Here is an 11,700-nt window from a genome sequence, read left to right on the forward strand (position 1 = left end):
TACAGAAGAAAAATATTTTGTTACCTTCCGATTAATGGGAAACAGGCATCAAAAACCAAAAACTCAACATTTCATAATGCGTTAAATCTAAAATAAAATAATGACCCGTCTTTGAGTGTCATCCATATTTTGCTCCAACAATATAAATTTTTGTATAAATAAACTACGGCCAAGGGGCGGCAAATTCGACAAGACACGCATTCAAGTAAAACGTAAGGGGAGCATAAAATAATAAATAAACACTCTCCCTACCCAGGCGAAGAGTGTGCCAAGGACTATACCAGTAGTTTATCCCTGGAGAGTCCGGCAGATAACTAGTACTTAGCAAATGTAAACATCACATCGCGTACTTTTCCTCATCTTTTAAGCTAAGTTTTATGTCCCGTTTGGTTAAAGATAAAACTCCACCCACAGTAATGAGGCTTATTGTCATTTACCAGTTATCAAATACAGCAGTGAGTTAAGTTATTATTATTATTTTAACATGAGTAGGTTAGTAAAGGGTGCTTGATAGGTAAGGTACCAAAAAAACAAAAAATAATGTGTGTTATTGAAAAGACCCCAGTTATCAAATACAGCAGTGAGTTAAGTTATTATTATTATTTTAACATGAGTAGGTTAGTAAAGGGTGCTTGATAGGTAAGGTACCAAAAAAACAAAAAATAACCAACTAACATACTTCATCTTATCTAGCTGTGATATGCACGACTCCCGCCATCATCATTAACTTTCACCATTACACTATAAGGAGTGGGAACTGTCCATTATAAGGCTCACATGAGATACCTATGATAATCTCGGTAATGGACGGTCTGTGTACGTGACTCTGGCCGTCTTGATGGTAGTGGAAGATGAGGGTTTTCTACGATCGGGATGTCGTGAAAGTAGTTGATCGTTTCTAAGTGGTGGTTGTAGTACTGGTAGATGAGCTGTACGTGATCGTAGTAGTATTGGTGAAAGGACTGCACGTGGGGATAAAACTATGCACAGAGATAAGTAAAAAGTGGACACGGTTTGGAGAATGACAGCCAGATATCTGTAGTACATGGCCTGGGGAAAAACAGTTACTCCCTGGTTTGGTCCTTCGTCAGGTCTCAGCCCTTCATTAAGTCACAGGGTCATAACTGTATCCCCAGGACCATGAGAGGGGCAGGTGAGTGTGACCCAGGACCATGATTGAAGCTCCAAGACAATGAGAGGGGCAGGTGAGTGTGACCCAGGACCATGACTGAAGCTCCAGGACCATGAGAGGGGCAGGTGAGGGTGACCCAGGACCATGATTGAAGCTCCAGGACCATGAGAGGGGCAGGTGAGTGTGACCCAGGACCATGATTGAAGCTCCAGGACAATGAGAGGGGCAGGTGAGTGTGACCCAGGACCATGATTGAAGCTCCAGGACCATGAGGAGGGGCAGGTGGTGACCCAGGACCATGACTGAGCTCCAGGACAATGAGAGGGGCAGGTGAGGGGTGACCCAGGACCATGACTGAGCTCAGGACCATGAGAGGGAGCAGGTGAGTGTGACCCAGGACCATGAGCTGAAGCTCCAGGACCATGAGAGGGAGCAGGTGGGGGCCACAGGACCATGACCCCTGAAACTCCAGGACCATGAGGAGGGGGCAGGTGAGGTGACCCAGGACCATGATTGAAGCTCAGGACCATGAGAGGGGCAGGTGAGGGTGACCCAGGACCATGACTGAAGCTCAGGACAATGAGAGGGCAGGTGGAGTGTGACCCAGGACCATGACTGAAGCTCAGGACCATGAGAGGGCAGGTGTGAGTGTGGCCCAGGACCCATGATTGAGCTCCAGGACAATGAGGAGGGGCAGGTGAGGTGTGACCCAGGACCATGACCTGAGCTCCAGGACCATGAGAGGAGGGAGCAGGTGAGGGTGGCCAGGACCATGATTAGCTCCAGGACCATGAGAGGCAGGTGAGGGAGTGACCCAGGACCATGATTGAAGCTCCAGGACCATGAGAGGGGCAGGTGAGTGTGACCCAGGACCATGATTGAAGCTCCAGGACCATGAGAGGGGCAGGTGAGTGTGACCCAGGACCATGATTGAAGCTCCAGGACCACGGCAGGGTGCGGCGCCCAGGTAAACACAGACAGGGCGGCACGACACACCCAGCTGACTCACGTCTTGACCTGACTGACCCTGGGACACCCCCTGCCGCCCACACCTACCGCCCATACCTGTCGCCCTCACCTACCGCCTATACCTGTCGCCCACACCTACCGCCCATAACTGTCGCCCATATCTACCGCCCACACCCAGGCACTATTTGCGAAATGTTCAGGATCCTGGCAATAATTACTCTCATTTTTTCCCCCGTGGCATTTTCTAGTTGTGTACCCGTGCCCTGTATGATTGTACCCACAAGTAGAATTATTGGAGGAGTGTCACCCCCCTCCCCCCCATACCCCCTTCGTGACACTTAACACACATCATTTCCTGGTCGTCTGCCGCTACACGTCGTGAGACACAGGTTTTTGTCCAGTTCACTTGATGACTTTATATCGCTCTAATAACCCCGAGAGCGAACGACAGGATATACTGTAATTTGGCAGCGTGTGCGTGTCTGTCTCTCTTCTCATTCTAATTATTTTCAGTTAGGGTGGTGATAATTCGCCATTAAGGAGTGTGTATATATTGCCTGAGTTATACGGTGAGTCCCTCTATGATTGTGAGGTCAGAGGGTAACGTCACTGAGGTCTTATGCGTACCGTTCTTGCCTCTCAAGTGAGATGTCACGGGTTCGATTCCCGGGCAGGTGGAAGTTGTTTGGACTTACTTCCTGGCCCCCATTAGTCCCTGTTCACCTAGCAGTAAAGCAGGTACATGTTGTAAGTTGAAAGTTGAGAATTCGTATTCAGGGAGTTGTTGGAGCTTCCAATAACTTGATGACATAAACCATTGACTCTTCAGGCTTCTACGTCCTTGACTCTTCAGGCTTCTACGCCCTTAACTCGTGAGACATAAAGGCAAGCATGAACTTAGCATGCTTCCCTGTTGGACGCTGTAAACGCTTCTGCGCTTCACCTTACACAAGGATGTAGGGGGGTGCCCAATAAATGAAAAAAAAAATGCCATGTTGCCGGGACGCCGCTGCCTGCCGCACGAAGCCACACACCAGGGAACAGAAGGTGTCCCGTACTAGGTGTAGGTTTATATAATGCTTTCTAGTTGTGTTCTGTAGCCATGAGGTCACATTAGACTCGAGATGATGAGCCTCTGTCACATACGTTTTACCTGATGGCAGAGTTCAGCTTAGTCATAGACCTTGAGTTTAGTCTATTGTGGTTAATACGGGCGGCATATACACGGCACACGGCCCAGCGCCCAGTAAACTGAGATCTGAGGACCAGGAAGTTAGCTGTTAAGTTTTCCTCTGTTTAAAGATACTCATCACGGTAACCAGCGTCTGTCAGGTCATAGACAGACGCTTATATAACAGAACAATGGAAATAAAAGAGGTTTATAACGCCCGAGGAAGAATCTCTTGTTTCTGTACAGCTATAAAGAATTGATATAATTAACCTAACATAGATTTATATTTAATGGGTGGGAGGGAATTATATTTTTTCCACAGGAGGTAAAAAAACAAAATGACTTCCATCACGACATCAAGAGTTCCAACACCCACTGCCGACTGCCCTGAGTGACACTGTATGTACTTCGTCTGTAAGGATGCCCACGTCTCGCTAGTGTTAAATATCACTTATGAATACCTGAAGAAGGGAGTGGTGGGTGAGGGGGGGAGTGGTGGATGAGGGGGTGGTGGTGGATGAGGGGGCAGGGAGGGGGATGAGGGGTGGGTGGGGAGGGTGGGATGAGGGGTGGTGGTGGGTGGGGAGGGGGGAGGGTGGGTGAGGGGGAGGGGGTGAGGGGGGAGGGGTGAGGGGGAGGGTGGAATGAGGGGTGGGGAGTGGTGGATGAGGGGGTGGTGGGGAGGTAGGGGTGAGGGGGGAATGGTGGATGAGGGGTGTAGGGAATGGGTGTGATGGAGGGGTGGTGGGAGGGAGATGAGGGGGGGAGGGTGGGGTGAGGGGGAGGGTGGGGTGGAGGGGGAGGGTGTGAGGGGTGGTGGTGGGTACAGGGCGAGAGGTGGATGAGGGGGCGAGAGGTGGATGAGGGGGGCGCAGAGGTGATGAGGGGAAGAGGGTACATTCCCATTAACCTGCTAGGACAACAGTGTCCAGGGACCCCCCCCCCCACACACACCTACTTCACCAGGGTATTATTAGCTGTGAGGTCAACAGCCCCAGTCCTTATAGGCCCAAAACCTAACTCCCAACCTAACCTTATACATAATTCTTAAACTCACCCTTCCTCCATTCTATCTCCTTCCTCCTCCTTCCTCCTCCTCCCCCCTTCTTCCCTTCCCCCTCCCTCCTTCTCCCTTCCATTAAATCAACTCTCCCTTTCGCTGACCCAAGTGATATTATGTGTGTGTGTGTGTGTGTGTGTGTGTGTGTGTGTGTGTTAACCTGTTATCTGCTTTATTTTATATATGAATCATTGGGGCCAGTTAGGTCTGGGGCCCACTAAGACTGGGCCCTTTAGAATTGGAACTCATACTTGGGCCCTTAATGGTTTCAGTCAGGTCTTTGCCAGTCACGTGTGTAGCCAGCCAGTCACCAGGTAAACCCCACGAGTACCAACCCGCCTACCTACCTGGCCAGCCTGCCCCTCTGACAGCTGCTTCCCACCTTTCACCCATACCCTCCACCACCACCACACTACAGCCTCTCTCTCTCTCTCTCTCTCTCTCTCTCTCTCTCTCTCTCTCTCCTACACCTGAGGCCCGACAAGTGAGAGGACCAACTGGCCTCAGAGACCCTTCAAGGTCACCGTGTCCCTCCACACTCCCTTACATTCCTCCCTTCCTCACCTCTAATCCCCCTCCTTCCTCACCCCTCACAGTCCTCCCTTCCTCACCTCTAATCCCCTCTCCTCCCTCACCCCTCACAGTCCTCACCTCTAATCCCTCTCCTCCCTCCTCCCTCACCCTCATTTACCTCCCTCCCTCACTCCCTTCCTTACTCCTACCCGACTCCTGCCTTTCTCCACCCATCCGGCTAACTGTGTCAGGGGAGTGAGGGAAGGAGGGAAGGAGGGAGGGAAGGAGGGAGGAAAGGAGGAGGGAGGGAGGAGGGAGGAGGGAGGGAGGGAGGGGAGGAGGAGGGAGGGAGGAGGAGGGAGGGAGGGGGGAGGAGAAAGGATGGAGGAGTGATAAAATAATACAGTTGTCACACACACACACACACACACACACACACACACACACACACACACACACACACACACACACACACACACACACACACACACACACACCTACATATACACAAGCTTGTATAATTCTAAGTAAATAAATACTACCATACACATTATCTCTCGACAAGGACATACCGATAATATAATGACTCATAACACTAACCGATATTATGACCAACAAGAACAGCCGATAACACTGACCTCCAGTATCGGTGTACCTGAAGCGACCAGGTAATTGTGAGGGTCTTACTGTAAGTGTGTGCAATGATGAAGAAATTCTCAAGTGTCTCCATGGTGAGTGTTTAAGTCATGACCTCACGGGGGGGGTAGGAGGGGTGATTCTGAGGTTCTGGTAACACTGCTTTACTCTTTTGGGGGGAGGGAGGGAGGAGGGAAGAATCAGTGCCGGATGTGGTAGTGTTGTGGTGGTTGTGTGGATACTGTCTCTCTCTGTAACTCTCGGCTGTACACGGGTTCGACAATGCGTTTAATTACACGAGTAACACAGGTATATACATAAATTAATAAACAGAACGAAAAAACTAATATTTCGTAATTTATCATAATTTCATAAAGATAATATTAATCAAAGGATATTTATATAGTTTTAGGTGTTTGTTTGTCATGCAGAAAGACGACTCTAGATTATAAAATTCTTCGTTTTCCTGCCAACACTATCATCAAACCTAACCTAACCTTAATAAACGACTTTACTATAACAATCTCACTATCAGGAGCTTAAATACATGTCAAGACACCAAGGAAAAAGTAGATTGTTTCATAATATTTTGTACCGGGAATCAGATTACATTAGGTGATGACTTCCGACCTTGCGGGACTCCCAGAAGCTAGGTGTTGGATGAACTTTTCTAACCTTGGTGTTTGAGTTATACCCTCTCTCTCTCTCTTTCTCACACACACCCACACCTCTCTCTCCTTGATGGCCGGATATTAGTAAACTATCCCTCACCTGTGTCCGGATGTTGATGGTAAGTGAAGGTGTTTGTGGCTAGAGAGTATATGTGAGTGAGTAACCGGCTGTATGTCACTCTCCTGGCCTCCCCGCCCCCCCGTCCCTCCTGGTCAAGTTTTTCGTCTCTCACTGAGGTCGTTCACGCTCAAGCGGATACGGCAGAAGGTAATGGCAAGGTATTGAGTGTGTAATGAGTTATGGTAATGCTGTTATTATTATTTTCATTACGATCATTAGTGTTATTATTATTGTTATTTATTAGTTATTGTTGTTATTATTATCATCATCAATTCTATTTATCATAACTGAGAATAAGGTAACGCATCAAGCCAGGAGGAGTTTTAGCTCAAAACTGACGTCATTTTCTCCACTAGTATGACACCATATGAGTGAGGCGACCTGGTCCTTCCTCACACTGACTTAGGTTAGAGTTAAGTTGGGGTGATGGTGTATGAGGGTTGGTGGGAGGAAATAGTTAACGTGATCAGGAAATACCAATTGGGTGGTTAGTGTGGTAAGGTGAGAGAGAGGGGGTGAGGAGGAGAGAGAAGGGGTAGAGTGAGAAGAGGTGGGGGAGGGAAGAGGGGTAGGGGAAGAGATGAGGGAGGGAAGAGGGTAGAGAGAGAGAGAGAGAGTCCAGTCCTCTTTGCCTTGTATGGTTGGTGTGTGTGTGTGTGTGTGTGTGTGTGTGTGTGTGTGTGTGTGTGTGTGTGTGTGTGTGTGTGTGTGTGTGTGTGTGTGTGTGTGTGTGTGTGTGTGCGTGACCATAGCTGTCCTTGGCATCCTCTCCTCGCCCGCAGGCAAGGATGGGAGACGATAGCTAGGTAGGGAAGGGGGCGATGGGGAGGGGAGGGAAGAGGAAAGGGAGAGGGAGATGGAAGAGCAGTGGTGGGATGGGTCACTCCTCCTCTCATTACCTGTCCAGTTACCAGGTGGTCCTAGACTACCTGGGAGGGAAAGGTGGGAGGGAGGAGGGAGGAAAGGAGGGAAGAAGGTGGAATGAGGGAGGAAAAGGATGGAGGGAGGAGGGAAAAGGAAGAGGAGGAGGTGGAGAGAGAGAGGGAGGGAAGGAGAGGGAAGGGAGGGAGGGAGGGGGAGGAAGGAGGAGAGGGTTGAATAAGGTCTGCTTTTTGATGATGTAACTTACAACCTGTTCACCTGATCAGAGCTTGGAGAAAGGAGGAGGAGGGAGGAGGAGGAGGATTACCACGAAAGACAAAGGAAAGAGTGGATGGAAATAATGAAAAAAAAAGAGTTGTCGAAAAGAGCTGAATAAACTAATGAATAATAGAGAATTGGTGAAGAAGAAGAAGAAGAAGAAGAAGAAAGAAGAAGAAGAAAGAAGAAGAAGAAGAAGAAGAAGAACGGAATGTCGACAGGCTACAACACTTAATAATTAGCTTTTTCCTTCACCTTGATTCACCTTGATACCTGCACCGATTTAATTACCTGCCTACAATAACATAACATACTCCGGTAACATGAAGATAACAAACCTAAGGACGTATTACACTTCATTAAGCAGTAATTAATCTAGAAACACGACACAGGTAGAGTAATTACAGGTGTAGGTACAGGTATAGGGGGTATTAGGAATAGATTAAGTAATTTCAGTTAATATTCCTGAAAAAAGTGATGCTGGTATAATCACACACACACACACACACACACACACACACACACACACACACACACACACACACACACACACACACACACACACACACAAAGCGCGCGCAAATTAGAATCATCAGATAGACTTCCTTCACATCCAGCAGCGTTGTGAGTCAGTTAAATAATATCATCCGCCACAGTTGGTTATTTCGATGACTACTTTCGAAATGATACTCAGGAAGGCATGCATAACCACGACCGCTTCCCACCTCCTACTCTCCCTCTCTTGTGAACTGAATGTTGTTATTGTGTGCCTGGTAAATGTCACGAGACTAGCAGCTTCCCCACGTGAATTTTTAATGTCTAGTCATCCATAAATTGAGTGACGGTGTACTCAAGGGGGAAATGGTCGGTGTGGGTGGTGGGTGGGTCAACACACAATGATCTGCTTTACCCCGCCTACCTGTCCACACAATGCACACACCTGTAATTACCGATCTACTATAACCTATTGGAGGTAGGCAGCTGTAGGCCACTTGTACAGCTTCTAATGGCATACAGGCGCCTAGAGACCATAACAAACACAACAGTAGGGCTTGGCACAGAGTCAGTCGCCATTACACAACCCGGAGATAACGTCGCCCTGTTAAGCTCCTAGGAAGGGGTCGTGTACCGTCGTGAAATGTCTCTTATCACCAACAAATGAAGCCTTTATGAGCTCCATGTGAGGTGAAAGTAATTTACCATAATGCTTAATTAGTGTGGGGGGATGGGGGAGAGTGGGGGAGGGGGGCGTAGGCGATGTGATGTGAGGTGTAATTAGTGGCCGACATCTTGAAATCTTGAACTGTACCAATCACTGTACTGTCATAATTACAGGTTGTGTACGGGCGGCGTTCCTTTGGCTTGTCAATGCAACTCTGATTTACGTAAGAGCATTAATCTCTCTCTCTCTCTCTCTCTCTCTCTCTCTCACACTCAACACGTCATTACTATTTCTGAGTCATTTGTGTACATGATGATTAAACCATGTGAAGACGATGACTTAATCCTTAAACTACAACAATTGATAACATTAAGTATGATGACTGAGTTGAATACAAACGGTGAACACTTATGAGTATGATGATGACTTAACCCCTTGTGACCTATTTGAGTATGATGACAACTTGTGACCTATTTGAGTATGATGACTTAACCCCTTGTGACCTATTTGAGTATGATGACTTAACCCCTTGTGACCTATTTGAGTATGATGACAACCCTTGTGACCTTGAGTATGATGACATAACCCCTTCACAGTCAGCCAAGTGTGAAGAGTACCGCTAGTCGTTCAGTGTGTGGGTGTGTCACGCAAGGACTAAGCAACCTTGGTATTCAAACTCCCACCCACACCACTGTGACCCACGCTCGCCACACCCTGATCCTCACTCATACCTTATAGTCATCAACCCATGCCTTGTTGGCGCCCTAACCACACCCTTTTGACCCACCCCCAACACCCTGTTGTAGCGTCTAGACTCTTAATGTGTAATATGACCTCGAATTTTACCAAGGATTTAGGGGTAACTATGATATTTGAAAATCTCCATAGTAAGTGTCGCAAAGGTGAAGAAACGCATTACTGTAAGACGAACCATTCATACGTACATTTAGAAACGTACGTTACCAGGGTGTCCTAGACGTACCTACCCACCACCCCTTGCTACCCACCGTCCCCCCCCCTAACTAGTCACTACCCTCTGACCCTCGAACCTGGGTGGCGCCAAACACTACCAAACAGCCACCCACCCGAGCCATCAACACAAACGACACTTAATAGTTCCTACATAACCACCCAAACACTCGCTTATTTGTGTTGACATAAACATTAACTCAACATAGATGGCGGCAAGGTAACGTGTTTATAATGGTAATATAAACACCACTAAAATTTAACATGGAAGTATTTTCTCCGGGAATATTTACCATTTTGTTAATTTATGTGTTATCGGATATAATTTTAACGTTATATCTATAGTAAAACCTCCATTTAGCGGACACTAATTTAATGGGTATAGTCCGTTAAAGGGAGGTATTCACATCTAATGCACCTTAATATAGTGAACTGTACTCTACAATATAATCTGTTATATGGAGGTTTCACATCTAATGGACCCTCGATATAACGGAAATTCCTCACCATAAAGTCCGTTAAATAGAGGTGTGAGGTCCCGGATATAACGTGACTAAGTCCCTCTGTTTACGCTCTTGTGTTTTAAAAGAGTGAAATCGTTCTCTTTTATTTCTCCTTCACCTCCTTCCTCTTGTGCGAACCACCACCACCCACCACCACCACCACCACCATCATCACCACCACCACCACCATCACCACCACCACTATCATCACCACCACCACCGCCGCCATCACCACCGCCATCACCACCACCATCACCACCACCATCACCACCACCACCACCACCACCACCCATCACCACTACCATCATACTCACCCACCACCATCACCACCACCACCACCACCACCACAGCCTTTGTCTAACACTTAAATGCCCTTAGTGAGTAATGCGCATTTTCTGTTCTGAATGGTGGCAAATTTGAGGTTATTTACCTTATATTCCTCGACGGACGATTAGAGAGAGAGCCTGGGGCAAACACCAATCTCTCATTAATTAACTCGTGTACCCATAGTTCCTCATGCTCTTTTCCCCTCCCTCCACCCTCACCTGCCCCCCTCCATAATCACAGGTATTCTCCAGGTAAATGACCAACCTATACAACCCAGAACTAAGAATCTCAAAAAAAATCTTACGTCAATTTGTCCTCATAACTGAAGACTTCCGACCTCGGTTTACTGCATCTTAACTAAATAGAAACGTAAAAATTAAATCCAATATGGCGTCGAATTTACACTGAGACTGGAGTGAATATAAAGGCTTTGTTAGTTCGCCTTCAGCAGGTCAGTGTTTACAATTGCAGACTGGGCGTGCAATTGCAAAGAGCTAAATGAAAGTGATTGTGTGTAGTAGTAGTAGTAGTTCTCTCTCCTTCGGTCGGCTTTGCTCTGCCTCAGGGAACAGGCTTCTGCCCTACTCCGACAACTGCTGCAGATATTGACTATGAGGCTACAGTCACTGAATGCCGCATGGATCTGCAGCTCAACTAATTTAACACAGATAGGATAGTTTCTCATGTATTAGGATATTTAATATTAAAGGTAAATAAATGGTGGCGAAGGTGTGGCTATTGGAGGCTGGAGGCCACGTTTAAAAAAAAAAAAGTAGTAGTAGTAGTAGTAGTAGTAGTAGTAGTAGTAGTAGTAGTAGTAATGATGATATTTCAACTCCTAATCATGTCTCATTTTATGTCTTTCAATTTTTCTGTCTTATTCGTTCGTTCTGTTTCTCTCTCTCTTTTGACCACTTTCTTTCTTTCTCTCATTTCTTATTCTATCTCTCTCTCTCTCTCTCTCTCTCTCTATCCTCTCTCTCTCTCTCTCTCTCTCTCTCCTCTCTATCTCTTTATCACACAATATGTATTTTTTATTTCTGTGTCTCTATCAGTCTATCTTTTTGCTTTCTCTTATTCGTCTGTCTGTCTTTCTGTTCTGGTGGTAATGCTGGCAGTGGTGATAGTGGTGGTGGTAGTGGTGGTAGTAGTGGTGAGTGGTGATAGTGGTGGTGGTAGTAGTGTGGTGAGTGGTGGTGGTATTGATAGTGGTTGAGTGGTAGTAGGGTTAATGGTTGATAGTGGTGGTAGTGGTGTGGTGAGTGGTGATGTGGTGGTGGTGGTAGTGGTGGTAGTAGTGAGTGAGTGGGTGAACTGGTGGTGGTA

General features: G+C 47.1%; 1 protein-coding gene across 1 annotated transcript in view; it reads left to right on the forward strand.

Moving 5' to 3' along the window:
- Positions 1-2,058: 2,058 nt before the first annotated feature.
- Positions 2,059-11,700, forward strand: part of LOC121864273 (leucine-rich repeat and fibronectin type-III domain-containing protein 3-like) — a 75,407-nt gene continuing 65,765 nt past the window's right edge. The window contains exon 1 of the mRNA XM_042363359.1: positions 2,059-2,099. Coding sequence (XP_042219293.1) covers positions 2,059-2,099 — 41 coding nt within the window. The remainder of the gene's footprint in view (positions 2,100-11,700) is intronic.

Source organism: Homarus americanus, unplaced genomic scaffold, assembly GCF_018991925.1.
Source record: "Homarus americanus isolate GMGI-L3 unplaced genomic scaffold, GMGI_Hamer_2.0 scaffold26351, whole genome shotgun sequence".
Classification (NCBI taxonomy): Eukaryota; Metazoa; Arthropoda; class Malacostraca; order Decapoda; family Nephropidae; genus Homarus; species Homarus americanus.